The 16,497-nt window shown below is 37.0% G+C and overlaps 2 protein-coding genes across 5 annotated transcripts in view; one reads left to right on the top strand and one right to left on the bottom strand.

The window, feature by feature from the left end:
- FLT3 (fms related receptor tyrosine kinase 3) overlaps positions 1-16,497 on the top strand; it is a 120,084-nt gene that overhangs the window by 46,777 nt on the left and 56,810 nt on the right. Inside the window, exon 1 of one of the 4 annotated variants that reach the window (XM_072719887.1) lies at positions 5,579-5,637. The exons of the other annotated variants lie outside the window; for them this stretch is intronic. The gene's annotated coding sequence lies outside the window, so the exon portion shown is untranslated. Of the gene's footprint in view, positions 1-5,578; positions 5,638-16,497 lie in introns of those variants that run through there. 4 annotated transcript variants of the gene reach the window in all.
- Positions 10,385-10,867, bottom strand: LOC112918527 (large ribosomal subunit protein eL31-like). The gene has a single exon (XM_072718871.1). It carries the CDS (start codon positions 10,865-10,867, stop codon positions 10,385-10,387), a length of 483 nt encoding a protein of 160 aa, XP_072574972.1.

Raw genomic sequence — 16,497 nt, 5'->3', positions numbered from 1 at the left:
TCCCTTGCAAAGCCCACAGAAAGGATCAGTGCCAGCACTTTCTCCACAGTTCTTTTAGTTCCTATCATCTTGTCACTCTTCAGTGAAACTCAATGAGCAGTGTGACAACAGTCCTTAACATTCAACGTTCAAGATTACAAGCATGCAGACCCCCCAGACACCTACCAGCTATTGCCTTCATCTTTGGGGAAAGATTTTGATTTGACAAAAAGCAAATAATCTCAAAAGTATTGTATTGTTTCATTTTTCTCAGCGGTGAAAGGAACCTTTCGGAGAACAGGAGTAAGAATTTGGAGAGGGGAGATACGAGGGATTGAAAATTAGCTTAGCTTACTTTGTAATTTGCTTAGCTTGGTCTTGTCCCCATGCTCTATCCTTCATTCAATCCAAAATAACAGATTCTTGTGAATTTCACTGTAGCTGGCTTGTCCCAGTAGAGCTTTTTGGTTTTCTTCAGATGGAGATAGAGATGATATCGTGACCTTAAGATTTTTTCCATGACTTCCAAAAGAGCCTTAGCCAGTTTGTAGTTAGGTAGCCATAGTCATGTGGCCGAAGGTTTTTCTGTCTTTGGGGGGGGAGGGAGGAGGTAGTCTATGAGCACTATATGAAGTGACTTTTTTTTTAAGATTTTATTTATTTCTTCATAAGAGACACACAGAAAGAGTCAGAGACATAGGCAGAGGGAGAAGCAGGCTCCCTGAGAGGAGACCGATGCGGAACTTGATCCCAGGACTCCATGATCACAACCTGAGCTAAAGGCAGATGCTCAACCACTGAGCCATCCAGGTGCCTCTATGAGGTGACTTAATTACTTTTGCTTGATACCGTCTATGGCTCTACCATCAATGGCCCTCAAGTGATAAAAGCTTTTGTAGAACTCACTGATAGCCGTTAATTTGAATCATGCTGTCCTGTTCTATGGGTACCAATACATGTGGAGGAAATTTAAAAATAATATAAAGTATACACACTGTTCTTTTGTGGCTAGAGGAATTGCATAAGATCCTAAAAGAGGAACTATTGTTATTTTTTAGGTTTAAACAGTAAAATTTTTTTTCACTGCTGTCATTATAAGTCACATGGTAGCCAAGAGTCCTCCAAAAAATTATTTACAGTCTACACTAAAACAGGATATTGTCATTATTTATATAAACCGTTATGTTTTGATTAGAAGATACCCAGTGAATTCTGTCTTCAGATGCTTAGCTACTTGAGTTAGGATTTTCCTAATGTTAGGGATTCTGTTCTTGGAGTCAATGAAGATAGATATATTAGGACTAACAAGACAGTTAGGAAACGTGTGTTCTTTCCTCTGGCAGGGAATTTCTCTGCACTTAAGTTCCTCATTTGTAAAAAGGAGATAAGCAGTATCTTACTCCTTCATCAGATAATTCCTGTAAAGTACAGCTGCATTCCTTTTTAGGCAGGTGCTTTGCAGAAAATGAGGTATATAAAGTCTGCAGAAATCATTAGGATTTAGAGTCACAGGATTTTCCTCCTTTCCTTCTTAGACACTTTTGAACACTGCCTATATCTAGGACTTCTGTAAGTCCCCCATAGTACTGGTTCCTGCCCTCAAAGAACTCACAGTCTAATGTTGGGTGTGTTGGCAGGAAAAGATCGGGCATATAAAGGAGAAATTTGGAAATATGCACAGAGACTGAACCTATAACCCAGACTGAGAAAGTAAAGCAGGGTTTCCAAATGGAAGTCATGCTAGAGCCAGGACTAGAAAGATAAGGAACAGTTGACAGGGAAAAGGGAGGATAAGGACATTCCAGGCAAACAGGACAGCAAAGAAGAGGTATAGAGGTAAGAAACATGCAGTAGATGGAAAAGTATAGCTCCATTCTGGGTTGCTGAGACACAATGTACAAGGCTTCCAGGAGAGAGTAACTATCTTTTTGAAAAGTCGCAATTCAGAAAACTGTCTGAAGATTCTTCTGTGGCTAGCTTTCACAAAAAGATTCAGGGTTGCCAGAGGTTCAGTGTGTAATGTGTAAGGAGTGTTTTGGTGATATGATGAGGGGCTTGAACTTTATCATGTAGACCAAGAGTCTCTGGATGGAATTCAGTTATCCATTGTACTCCTCAGGATATGTGTGTATGTGTGTGTGTTTTAGATAGAGGGTTAATTGCATTCATCAGATATTCAGAGATCTGTGACTTAAGAAAGAGTAAACATCATTGCTGTAGGTTGTTAAGGGGTTTTAAGCAGAGTGACATGCCATGAAGCATATTTTAGGAAGACATCTGTGTATAGAGGATGGATGTCAGGCTGACAGGTCTGCATTCAGGGAGGCCAGCTAGGAAGTTGGGGGCAGTCGGCCAGGCCAGAGACAACTAGAGCTTGAATTAGGCAACTGTAATAGAGATGTAGAGCTGCACACAGATTTGGGAATTACCAAAAGGTTAAAATGTCAAGGCTTGGCAACTGCCTGGCTGATGGGAAGTGAAGGCAGGGGAGGAGTCAAAGATGGCTTCTGGGTTCCTGGCTTCAGTGACAGTGGCCTTGTTGCCACAAACTGAGAGGGAAGAGAAAAGAGGGAGTAAGTTTAGGAAGGCAAATGGGGAGTTCAATCTGAGTTTAGGGTTCCTGAGGCTGCCCAGATGTGTAGCTGTACACACTGGAGGGACAAATTGGAAACTTGGGAGCAAACAGATGGTAAATCATGAGAATTGGGCACCTGGTGGCTCAGTGGTTGAGTGTCTGCCTTTGGCTCAGGTTGTGATCCAGGGTCTGGGATTGAGTCCCACATCCGGTTCCCCCACGGGGAGAGTCCCTCTGCCTATGCCTCTCTCTTTGTCTGTGTCTCTCATAAATTAAAAAAAAAAAAATCATGAGAATTTACAGACAAAGAGCGTAGAATGAGTAGAAGAGATGAGACCTCAAAGCTACCCACTTCTAAGGAAAACACTCCTGTATGTCTCCTCCTCTCCAGTAACAGCACTCAACATTTCTGGCCACCAAAAGTATGTGCGTGTGCGTGTGTGTGTGTGTGTGTGTTGCAGGGGGTGTTCCTCTCACCAAGTAATTCTCAGACACCAGTTGATGTTCTATGATTTCACTCCAATTCTGACACTATCTACCTGGAGACAGCATCAGACCCCACAGGTGAGGGGTTCAGATCCTTCCTCTTGCCACTTCAGACGTCAATCCCAATCCCAAGTCTGGGCTGTCACCTGGACTTCTGACCACAGGCTGGAAATCAGAAGTTTCATGACACCCCAACCCCCACACACACCCATACCCCCGCCGCCTGGTTTGGTTAATTTGCAGCAGCAACTCACAGAACTCAGGAAAACATTTTACTTCCTAGATCACCAGGGTGTTATAAAAGGATCTAACTCAGGAGCAGTGAGATGGAAGAGATGCACAGAGCAAGGTGTGTGAGGAAGGGGGTGGGGCTTCCACACCCTCTCCAGGCATCTCCATGGGCTCTCCAACCTGGAAGCTCATCAAACCTCCTGGTCCAAGAATATTTATGGAGTTTAACCAGCAGCTTCCCTTCTTCCCAGAGGCCAATGGGTGGGGCTGAAAGCTCCCTCCCTCTGATTACTTGGTCTTTCTGGTTATCAGCCCCATCCTGAGGCCATCCAGGGACCCCACCCTAAATCACTTTATTAGCATCAAGTGCAGTGTGCTCAAAAGAGACCCACCATGGATAACAAGATACTCCTATCACTCAGGAAATTCCAAGGATTTTAGGAGCTTTGTGTCAGGAACCAGAACTAACCAAATATATTTATTATACCACACCAGTCCGGTCTACTGCCCTCTTTTATCAAGTGAGGGAAATGGGGTCCAGAAAGGTTAAAGGACTTACTGAAATTAGAAGTCATCCAAGTGGGTGACTCTCAGAAGAGGCACTTGGAACTCAAGCCTCTTAAAGTCTTCTGTTCCTATAATTTTTCCTTTTCCAGAATGTCATGTAGCTGGAATTTTATAATATGTAGACTTTTGAGTCCGTTTCTTTCACACAGCATAATTATTTGAGATTTATCCATGTTGTTATATATGTCAGTACTCAAAAACCAAAATGGTCAAGTACCTTTGAAGATCTAGTTACCTTTTTTAAGTTCTTAATGAATTGGACAGTGCCCCATCTAGTAAATAGAGGGGGGCTCCAGCAGCTGTTCTAAACAGAAGGATTTCACAGACAGACATAGGGTGGGACAGTTAGCAAAAGAAAAGAAAGGATTGTTTCAGACAAAGTCACCTTCCCTTAGGGAGATACACAGGGTGTCTTGTTAGGTGGATTACTTGATCTTCTTTTGGGGATGGAGAGGGTTTTGTGACAGATTAACTCATTGGAGCTGACCAGAAAATTTTCTGACTGGGTAGTTAAGGCTACATTTCTAGGGAAGGTTGAAATTACAGTTAGGTTATGGATTAAACCCTCGTTTGGTGACTTAGCCTAGCATGAATAACTCTGTTTTGGGCCTGTGGTTTTTTTTCTTTTCTTTTTTTCTTTTCTTTTCTTTTCTTTTCTTTTCTTTTTTCCTTTTCTTTTCTTTTCTGTTCCTTTTCTTTTTTCTTTTCTTTTTTTGATTTATTTATTTATTCATGAGAGACACACAGAGAAAGGTAGAAGGAGAAGCAAGCTCCCCATAGGAAGCCTGATGTGGAACTTGATCCTGGATCCTGGGATCAGGCCCTGAGCCAAAGGTAGACTAAACCGCTGAGCCACCCAGGTGTCCCTGGTTTTCTTTTTAACAATACTTTTTTCCCTTCCTATTGCTGAGTAGTATGTCATTATTGTTCAGCGTCATTGCCATCACTTGGTATAGCCAATTTTTTGTCTTTATTTTTTAACCTTTCTCATAGGAGTGTAGCAATATGTCTTGGTGGCTTTAATTTGCATTTCCCAAATGACTAATGATGTTGGTCATCTTTCTGCATGCTTAATTGTCATCCTATATAATGTTTGGTGAAGTGTTTCCTAGAATCTTTTGCCTTTTTTTTTTTTTAAATCAAGTTTTGACAATATTTTTTCCAGTCTAGGGCTTCTCTTTTTATTTTTTTAAGAGAGCATATTTTAAGAAGCAGAAATTACTAATTTTGATGAAATCCATTAGTGGAAAAATTTGGCCCTAAACACTGCTCTGGTTCTATGTAACTAACCAAGCTTAAAGGGAGACCTGAAAGGAACAAAGTGTTTACAATGAACCTAACTACATCCCATAAAAATATTCAAAAATATGTAACCAAATACAGGAACATCTGGCACCAGGTGAAATTCACAACGCCTGGCTTCCAGTTACAAATTAATAGACAAAGGACTAAAAATTCAACCTGTAGAGTAAAATCAGTCATCCAAAAAGGGACCCAGAAATGATGTAGAATATAAAATTCATAGAAAAGAACATTAAAATATTTGTTACATTATTTTCCACATAGTTCTGAAGCTAGAGGAAAGATTATATATGTGAAGCTGGACATACTAAATATAAAAGAAAAAATCACACAAACTGAACTTCTAGAGATGAAAATTGCAATTATACTGGAAGGGATTGACAGCAGATTGACTGCAGAAGAAAAGATTAGTGAACTTGAAGACAGCAATAGAAACAATCCAAAATAAACAGAGAGAAAAGACAATTAGTGAGAACTTCAGTTGGTCAAATGTACATGTAAGTCTGCTATCAAAATGTATCCTTTTTTTCTGGATGCTTTTAAGAGTTTCTCTTTATCATTGGCTTAAAATAATTTGATTATAATGTATCTCTTGTAGTTTTCTTCCTGAGTATGTGTTTGGGTTTTCTTGGGCTTCTTAGATCTGTGGGTTTATCATTTACATCAAATTTGGACATTTTCTTCATTATTTCATCTGCTATTTTTCAGACCTTCTTTTCCCCATTCTTTACAATGACATGTATATTTGAGCTCCAAAAGTGAGTGTAATATAAGACTTTTTTATTGTCTAAACTCCTTTGAAAAATAACTGACTGTTTAGGGCAAAATAATAATAGTAACTTGTTGGATTTATAACATGTAGAAGTGCAATGTATGATAGCAATAATACAAAACCTGGGAGGTATGAAATTGAAACATACTATTATAAGATCCTTATATTATACATGAGGTGGTATAACAGCTCTTAAAAGACTGCATTAAGGTAAAAGTGTATACTACAAACCTTAAAGCAAGTGCTAAAATGACAAAGCAAAGCATTATGGCTAATAATCCAAGAAAGAAGCATAAAATACTTATTCCCAAGGAGGTAGGAAAAGAGGAAAAGGGGAAAAACAGACAGAACAAATAGAAAACAAAGAATAATATGATAATATGATAAATTTAAACCTAACCATATCAACAATTTTATTAAATTTAAATGATTTACATATCACAATTAAAAGGCTGAGGTTTTCCAATTTGGTTAAAAAAAATCAAAGGCAAGACCCAACTATATGGAACATAAATAAAGTCAACCTTGGGTATGAAGACAGAGGTAGGTTAAAAGTAAAAGGATGTGGGAGAGAAAAATCCCATGCCAACACTAATCAAATGCTGGAGAGGCTAAATAACAGACAGAGTATATTTCAAAGCAAAGAATAGGGGCAGAAAGTCATGTCATAATGCTAAAAGGCTTGGATCATATAAGGGACATAAAAATCATAAACATTTATGCATCTAATAACAGAGTTTGAAAATACATGGGTCAAAATCTGATTGAACTGCCAAGAGAAATGGAGGATTCACAATTATATTCAAAGAGTTCAACACTACTTCAATAATTGATAGAAAAAAAGAAATCAGTACTTTATAGAAGACTTGAATAATATCAACCAACTTGAACTAATTTATGTTTATTGAATATTCCACTCAACAAGACCTGTATATACATTTTGTTTCAAGTGCACATGATATACTTATCAAGCTAGGCCATATTCTGGACCATCAGACAAGGTTCAGTAAATTTTAAAAGATTCAAGACAGGGATCCCTGGGTGGCGCAGCGGTTTGGCGCCTGCCTTTGGCCCAGGGCGCGATCCTGGAGACCCGGGATCGAATCCCACATCAGGCTCCCGGTGCATGGAGCCTGCTTCTCCCTCCGCCTGTGTCTCTGCCTCTCTCTCTCTCTCTGTGACTATCATAAATAAATAAAAAATTAAAAAAAAAAATAAAAGATTCAAGACAGAGAAAATATATCTGACTACAGTGGTAATTAAATTAGAAATTAATAACAGAAAGATATATGGAAAATCCTCAAATATTTGGAAACCAAAGAACATATTTCTAAATAATCCATGGGTCAATGAAGTAGCCAGAAGATAAATGAGAATGTATATTGAATTGAGTAAAAGTGAAATACAATATATTGGAATTTGTGGGATGTTCCTAAGGCAGTACTTAGGAATAAATTTATAGCATTAAATTATTAATTATTAAATGTTTAGTGGCCTTAAATTATACTGCTACAAATTCAAACTAATGAACATGAATTCAAGGATAAGCAAGAAGGAAAAATAACAAATTAAACCTCGTATAGACAAAAGAAAGGAAACAAGCATGATGAAAGTGAAAACCAATGAAATAGGTTAAAAAGGAGAAAATCAATGCAACCAAGAACAATAAAAGATCAGTAATATTGCTAGATTACTAGCCAAACTGACCAGGAAAAAAGAGAGAAGAAACAGATTTCCAACATCAGGAATAAGAGAGGCAACATCACTACAGAATCTATAGAAATATTATTAACAGCTTTATGCCCATACTGGGATGCCTGGGTGGCTCAGTGGTTGAGTGTCTGCCTTCAGCTCATGGCGTGATCCTGGAGTACCGGGATCAAGTCCCACATTGGGCTTCCTGCATGGAGCCTGCTTCACCTCCCTCTGCCTGTGTCTCTGGCTCTCTCTCTCTCTCAATCTGTGTCTCTCATGAATAAAATAAAATCTTTAAAACAAAAAATTGCTTGGAGAATACATACTATGAAAGTTCATTCAAGGAAAACTGACAACCTAAACAATACCATATCTGTTAAAGAAATTGAATTTGTAGTTAAAAATATTCCCACAGTGAAAACTACTTGGGCAGATGGCTTTACTGGGGAATCCACCGAATCTTTAAAAATAAAATGACACCAACTCTCTACAAATTTTTCCAGAAAATTTAAGAGAAGATAATGCTTCTCACCTCATTCTATGAGGCCAGCTCTACTCTGATACTAAAACCAAAGATATTAGAAGGAAAAAAACAAAAGTAAACCTAAAGACCAATAATTACCATGAACATAAATGCAAAAAATCTTAGCAATACTTTAACAAAGTTGAATTCAACAATATATATAAAAAAAATAATACATCATCTAACTGATTTATTTCAGGAAGGCAAGGTTGGTTAACACTTGCAAAAAAAAAAATTGCAAATGAACCATAGTTCACCATACACACAGAATAAAAAAGAAAAGCCACTAAAATTACAAAAGCACAAACAAACCTATATGATATCTCAACAAATACAAAAAAAATGCATTTGACCAAAAACATCCATTCCTAATAAAATTTCCTAGCAAACTGGGAATAGAAGTGATCCTCCTTCACTTAAGTAACAGCATCTATGAAAAACCGTTAGCAAACATCATATACTTTTAATATCAAATGGCTGAATAGTTTGTACTAAGATCAGAAATAAGGCAAGGGTATCCATTCTCACTACTTCTCTTCAATTTGTACCGGAAACTCTAGCCAGCATAATAAGGCAAGAAAAAAGAAATTAAGGGCATCCAGATTGGAAAAGAAGAAGTAAAATTGTATTTATTTGCAAGCAACATGATCATGTATGTATAAAATCCTATGGAACTTACAAAGAAGTCATTACAACTAATAAATTCTATGTTTGTAGGACAGAAGATCAGTGTAGAAATTCAATTATGGGGGATCCCTGGGTGGCTCAGAGGTTTAGTGCCTGCCTTCGGCCCTGGGCATGATCCTGGGGTCCCGGGATCGAGTCCCACATCGGGCTCCCTGCGTGGGGCCTGCTTCTCCCTCTGCCTATGTCTCTGTCTCTCTCTGTGTCTCTCATGAATAAATAAATAAAATATTTTTTAAAAAGAAATTCAATTATGTTTCTATAACTAACAATCAGAAATCGAAGTAAAAATATCCAGAAAGTTGAAATAGGGATAAAGAAAGGCAAGATCTGTGCATTGAAAACTAATTTGAAAACTAATCTCTCTTCTGCTAAAAGAAATTAAAGGAGACCTAAATAGAGATGTACCATATGTATGTATTGTAAGACTCAGTATTGTTAAAATGTCAGTTTTACTAAGGTGATCCAGTGATTCAATACAATTTCTATCAAAATCCTTGCAGACCTTTTTGTAGATTTTGACAGGCTGATTCTAAATTTAATATATGAGAATGAAAGAGATCTACAATATCCAAAACAACTTTGAAAAGAACAAACTTGGAAAACTTGTAATTCTTGATTTCAAGACTTATTATAAAGCAACAATAATCGAGACAATGTGGAAATGGCATCCAGATAGATAGGTGAGATCAATGGGAAAGTATAAGGACTTTGGAAATTAAATATGCAATTTATTTTTGATGAAAGTGTAGAAGTAATTCAGTGGAGAAATCATACTCTTTCAATGAATGGTGCTGAAAAAATTGAATATTCACATGTAAATATAATTACATGAAAGTTTTGATCCATAGTCATATACCATTTAAAAAGTCTACTCAGAATGGATCATAGACTTAAATGTAAAACTAAAATGTACATTTAAAACCTGAAACTATAAAACTAAGAGAAAACCTTTAACCTTAGATGGAACAAAGATTTTTTCTAAAAGATTTTATTTGAGAGAGTGAGCAAGAGACAGCGAGTGAGAGAGAATGAGCAGGAGGAAGAGCAGAGGGAGAAGCAGATTCTCTGCTGAGCAGGGTGCCTGATGTGGGGCTGGATCCCAGGACTCTGAGATCATGACCTGAGCCCAAGGCAGACGCTGAACGACTGAGCCACCCAAGCGTTCCAGGAACAAAGATTTTTTTTATTTTTATATTTTCTTTATTTATTCACGAGAGACACACAGAGAGAGAGAGGCAGAGACACAGGGAGAGGGAGAAGCAGGCTCCCTGCGGGAAGCCCTATGTGGGACTCGATCTGCAGACTGGGATCACACCCTGAGCAGAAGGCAGACGCGCAACCACTGAGCCGATCAGGCATCCCAGGAACAAAGATTTTTTAGATACAAAACCAAAAGCATGATCTATATAAGAAAGAATAATAAATTGGACATCTTTAAGATTAAGAATTTCTAGTCTTCAAAAGACAAGCCAGAGATCAACAGAAAATATTTGTCAATTACATATTTGATAAGGACTTCTATCCTATATATATATATATATTTTTTTTTTTTTGCAGTTTTATACCTTTATTTCTCATCCACATTAACAGTCTGTAGATTTTTGAAAGTGGTGACAGGTACGTAGGTAACCAGCGTGTAGAGCTTGTTTGGTGAATCTTCATCCTCGTTACGTTTTCTGGACAACCGCACACGGATACGGTATGGAACATTCCTTATTCCTTTGGCCCAGACAGCTTTGTTGAGCCTGGTGTCAATGCACACATCTGGAGTTCCCATCTCCTTCATGGCAAATTTCCGGATCTCTTTGAGTGCCCGAGGGGCAGGCTTCTTGAAACCCACTCCATGGATACGTTTGTGAATGTTGATGGTGTATTCTCTGGTCACTACCTCGTTGATGGCAGAACGGCCCTTCTTCTTCTCGCCACCCTTCTTTGCGGGAGCCAATCTGCCGGCCGTAGTTGGAAAGGAAGTCCAAAATATATTTTTAAAAAAAACTCTCAAAACTTGAATATGGCCATATAAGAGGCTCCTGAACTCACTTTCTCCCATGTATACACCAAATCCACAGCTACACATGGAACAATTTTCTCTGAAATAAATCCAGAAACTAGCTGAATGATTCCTACACATCACACAAATGAGGAAAAAACTCACATAGAAAAACTCTTTTCTATGTGAAAACTCACATAGAAAAGGCAGAGACACATGTCAATCTCACCAGAACCCAATTCTTGACATAACAATATACTGTCAAGCGGAAACTCACAACTCAGCTTCTCTCTGAGGAATGAGGGGTTTGGACCCAACATCCAGCATTCCTATCATTAATGCTTCCACTTGCGGGACAGACTGACAAAACACAAGGCTCTGAAAACCTGTGGGACTTGCATCTGTGAGACTGAGACTTGTCAGATTGTAGCAAGAAAAGAAACAGTTCTTTGGGAGGACCCCCTGGGTCCCCCTAGGGCTCAGTGCTATAGCAATAGACACAAAGGGGTGTCTCCCAGTCTTTCCCATAAAGAGACTTGTTTGCAGCCTGAGGGTCAGGCTCACAATCTAACATACATCTAGGAACTGACTGTGATCCTGTCCAAGACTGGGGAGGCTGGCACCATTTCCACATTTTTCCTCTGTTAGTATCTCTCTGAAAGGAGCACGTGCACTTGTTTGTGGAGGCCTAGATTTTGTAGGTGCCACCCAGAGGACTCATCCCTTAATTGTCTGGCACTGGTGGTTAACAGGGCTTGCATTTATGGGTCCCCAAAGACTAGCAAACAAACAGTTCCTAAATGACTATACTCCAGGGCTCAGTGCAAAAGGATCAGATAGAAACTTCCAGCTCCTTGTCTTTTCCTGAAAGAAGTCTGTTTGCACACTTTAAAAACTACTATCTGAGATTCTGGCTTCCAATCATTTTTCATCTCAGTGCTGACTGAGATCCTCGATTCTCCCCTTTGAGACACTGACAAGTCTTGGCATACCTTCACTATTAGGCACCTGTAAGAACATAAAAAGTGGCTTGGACAATCAACAAAGGTTTGAGAGGCAATGAAGACCTCAGCCTGGATGGAATGATAAGGTTCATCTTCTGCATGAGACCACCATTCTGTGAAGATTGGGAGAGATGACTGTTTTATCTAATGCACAGAAACCAAGACATAGAGTAAAGGAAAATGAAAAGAAATATGTTCTAAACAAAAGAATAAAACTCCAGAAAAAAACCTTAGTGAAACAAAGATAAATGGTTTATCTATAAAGAGTTCAAAAGAATGGTCATAAAAACTCCACAGAAACACAAAAGATCATTAAACTACTATGGACACTTATATGCCAACAAATTGGACAATCCAGCAGAAATGGATAAACTTCTAAAAACATACAACCTACTAAAGACTGAATCATGAAGAAACAGAAAATTTGAACAGTAAGGAGATTGAATCAGTACTGGAAACCCTACCAGCAAAGAAAATCCAGAACCAGATGGCTTCATTGGTGAATTCTGCCAAACATTTAAGAAACAATGAATACCAATCTTTTTCAAATTCTTCCATAAAAACAACAGAAGAAAACACAAACTCATTTTATGAGACCAGCATAACTCTGATACCAAAACCAGGCAAAGACATTAGAAGAAATGAAAATTACAGTTCAATATCCCTGATGAAAATAGATGCAAAGATCTCAACAAAATATTGGCAATCCAAATTCAACAATACATCAAAAAGATCATGTGCCATACCCAGTAAGATTTATTCCAGGGATGCCACGATTTTTTGACATCTGCAAATCAATCAGTGTAATACACTGCATTAACAAAATGAAGGATAAAAATCATATGATCATCACAATAGATACAGAAGAAGCTTTTTTAAAAATTCAGCATCCATTCATGATAAAAAGTTTCAACAAAGTGAGTATAGATGGGGAAGCCTGGGTGGCTCAGTGGTTGAGTGTCTGCCTTCAGCTCAGGGCATGATCCCAGGATCCAGGATTGAGTCCTACATCGGGCTCCCTGCAGGGGAGCCTGCTTCTCTCTCTCTGCCTGTGTCTCTGCCTCTCTCTGTGTTTCTCATGAATAAACAAATAAATCGTTAAAAAAAAAAGTGAGTATAGATGGAATATAACTCACCATAATAAAGGCCATATGTGACAAGCCCATAGCTAATATCATACTCCGTTATTAAAGCTAAAAGCTTTTCCTCTCTCATTGGGAAGAAGACATAGATGCCTAATCTTCCCACTTTTGTTCAACATAGTACTGAAATTTATTTTTTTTAAAAGATCGTATTTATTTATTCATGAGAGACACACACACACACAGAGGCAGAGACATAGGCAGAGGGAGAAGCAGGCTCCCTGCTGAGAACCCTATGTGGGACTCCAACCCTATGTGGACTCCAACCCAGAACTCCAGGATCATGCCCTAAGCCAAAGGCAGACCCTCAACTGCTGAGCAACACTGACGCCCCAGTACAGAAATTTCTTGTCAGAGCAATTAGGCAAAAAAGGAAATAAAAGCCATCCAAATCAGAAAGAAAGAAGTAAAACTGATTCTGTTTGCAAGTGGCATGATATTATGTATATAAAACTCTAAAGAATCCATCCAAAAACTGTTAGAAGTAATTAACAAATGAGGTAAACTTGTAGGATACAAAAGAAATATATAAAAATCAGTTCTTATTGTATACACTCACAATAAACTATCAGGAAGAATATTAAGAAAGCAATTCCATTTACAATTGCATCACAAAGAATAAAATACCTAGAAATAAATATAACCAAGGAAGTTGAAAATCTGTACACTGAAAAGTATAGATACTGATCAAAGAAATTGACTTAGACAAATAAATGGAAAGAATTGCCATGCGCATAGATTGGAAGAATAAATACTGTTAAAATTTCCATACTATTTCAAGCCATCTCCAGATTCAATGCAATCTCTATCAGAATTCCAATGGCATTTTTCACAAAAATAGAAAAAAACCTAAAATTTGTATGGAACCACAAAAGACTTCAAATAACTAAAGCAATCTTGAGAAGGAACAAAGTGAAAGGCATCACGCTTTTTGATTTCAAACACTATTACCAAGCTATAGTATTCAAAACAGGACAGTATTGGCATAAAAACAGACACATAGATCAATAGAACAGAATAGAGAGCCCAGAAATAAACTCATGCATATATGGTTAATTTATGACAAAGGAACCAAGTGTATACAATCAGAGAAAGATAATCTCTTCAATAAAAGATGTTGGGAAAACTGGATAGCCACATGTAAAACAATGAAACTGGACCACTATCTTATAGCATATGCAAAAATCTCAAAGTGAATTAAAGACCTGAACGTAAAACCTAAAATTATAAATCTCATAGAAGAAAGGGTAATCTTCTTGACATCAGTCTTAGCAAGATTAGGTTTTTTGGATTTGACAACAAAAGTAAAAGGCAACAAAAGCAAGAATAAATGAATGGGATGACATCAAACTAAAAAGCTTTTTCATAGAAAAAGAAACCATCAACAATCTGAAAAGGTAACTTATGGAATGTAAGAAAACATTGCAAACTATGTATCTGATAAGGCATTAATATCCAAAATATGAAAAGAACTCATACAACTAAATAGCAACAAAAAGAAGAAAAAGAAAGAAAGAAAGAAAGAAGAAAGAAAGAAAGAAAGAAAAAGAAAGGAGAAGAAAAAGAAATCCGGTTGGAAAATGCACAGAAGAAAAGAATAGACACTTTTCCCAAAAAGGACAGCATCACTAATCATTAGGGAAATGAAAATCGAAACTACAATGAAATATTATCTAACACCTGTTAGAATAGCTGTCATTAAAGAGACGGAAGATGACAAGTGTTGGTGAGGACAAGGACAAAAGAGGACCCTTGTGCACTATTGGAGGGAATGCAGAGTGGTACGGCTACTATGGAAAACAGTATATACGTTACTTAATATAATTAATAATATAATTAATTATTAATATAATAATTATAATTATAATAATTATAATTATAATATAATTAATAATAGAACCACCATATGATCCAACAATTCTACTTCAGGGTATATATCTAAAGGAAATAAAATCACTATCTCAAAGATATATCTGCACCCCATGTTCATTGCAGCACTTTTTTTACAGTAGCCAAGACTTGGAAACAACTTCAATGTCCATCAATGGATGAATGGATAAAGAAAATGTGAGATACGTAGATAGATATACGTCTACTATATATACCGTTTTACATAGTAGCCATACCACTTTGCATTCCCTCCAATAGCACACAAGGTCCTCTTTTGTCCACCTCCTCACCAACACTTGTCATCTGTCTTTTTAATGACAGCCATTCTAACAGGTGTTAGATAATATTTCATTGTGGTTTTGATTTGCATTTCCCTAATGATTAGTGATGCTGCCATCCTTGGAAAAAAATGTCTGTTCATTTCTTCTTCATATTTTCCAATCAGATTTATTTTTCCTTTTTATTGCTATTGAGATAGGTATCTATCTATCTATCATCTATCTATCCATGAATACTATTACACCTTAAAGAAAGAAGGAAATCCTGCTATTTTTGACAACATGAATGGATTCATGTTGAATCCATTGAGGGCATTATGCTAAGTGAAATAAATTAGAGAGGGTAAGACAAATACTTCATGATCTCACTTATGTGAATAATCTAAAAAACCAAACTCTCAGAAAGAGAGAACTGATTAGTGATTGCCAGAGGCATGGGTAGGGGGTGGGAGAAGTGGGTGAAGGTGGTCAAAAGTACAAACTTCCAATTACAAAATAAATAAATTCTGGTGATGTAATATACAACATAGTGACTATAATTGCCAATACTCTGTTACATACTTATAAGTTGCTAAGAGGGTAGATCTTAAAACTTCTCAGCACAAGAAAAAAAATTGTTCTTATGTGAAGTGATGGGTGTTAACTAAACTTATTGTGGTAATCATGTTGTAATGTATACATATATTAAACTGTTGTGTTGTATACCTTAACCTTATACAATGTTATATGTTGACAGTATCACAATAAAACTAGGAGAAAAAAACTGTCAAAACTTAATAAGAAAATAAGCACCCCAGTTTTAAAAGATTTGATGTGGGCAAACTATGCGAATAGACACACTGCTGAAGAAGTTACAGTATGTTGTATAAGCATCTGAAAGCTTGCTCAATATCATTAGTAGGAAACTAGATACTGAAATCACAATGATTTATTATATACCTAGCATAATGGCTAAAATTAAAAATTCTTATCATACCAAGTGTTGGTAAGGATGTGACATCCACAACTGGAATTCTCATACAATGACAATAGGAATATAAAAGAATACAACCTCTTTGGAGAGGAGTTTGGTACTTAGAAATTTGCATATATACTTCCTCTATGATCTGGGTATTCTAATCTTTGGTATTTAGTCAAGAAAAGTAAAAGCATATGTCTACACCAAGACTTTTATCTAAATATTCATAGCAACTTTATTTGTAAGAGGCTAAAAGTGGAAACAATCCAAATTCTATTAACAGGTAAATGAATTAAAATATTGTGTTGTATCTATATAATAGACTACTACTTGTGAGTTAAAAGGAACAGACTACTAATATATACTACAACAGGGATGAATCTAAAAATAATGCAAGTGAAAGAAGCCAGACAAAAAA

The sequence above is a fragment of the Vulpes vulpes genome, chromosome 9 (genome assembly GCF_048418805.1).
Source record: "Vulpes vulpes isolate BD-2025 chromosome 9, VulVul3, whole genome shotgun sequence".
Taxonomy (NCBI): Eukaryota; Metazoa; Chordata; class Mammalia; order Carnivora; family Canidae; genus Vulpes; species Vulpes vulpes.
Note: the sequence above shows the minus strand (reverse complement) of the source record. Positions and strands in the feature narration are given on the sequence as shown.

What these genes read in the sequence shown, in the direction of transcription:
- LOC112918527 (XM_072718871.1), bottom strand. Translation starts at nt 10,867, where the DNA reads ATGGGAGAAAGTGAGTTCAGGAGCCTCTTATATGGCCATATTCAAGTT.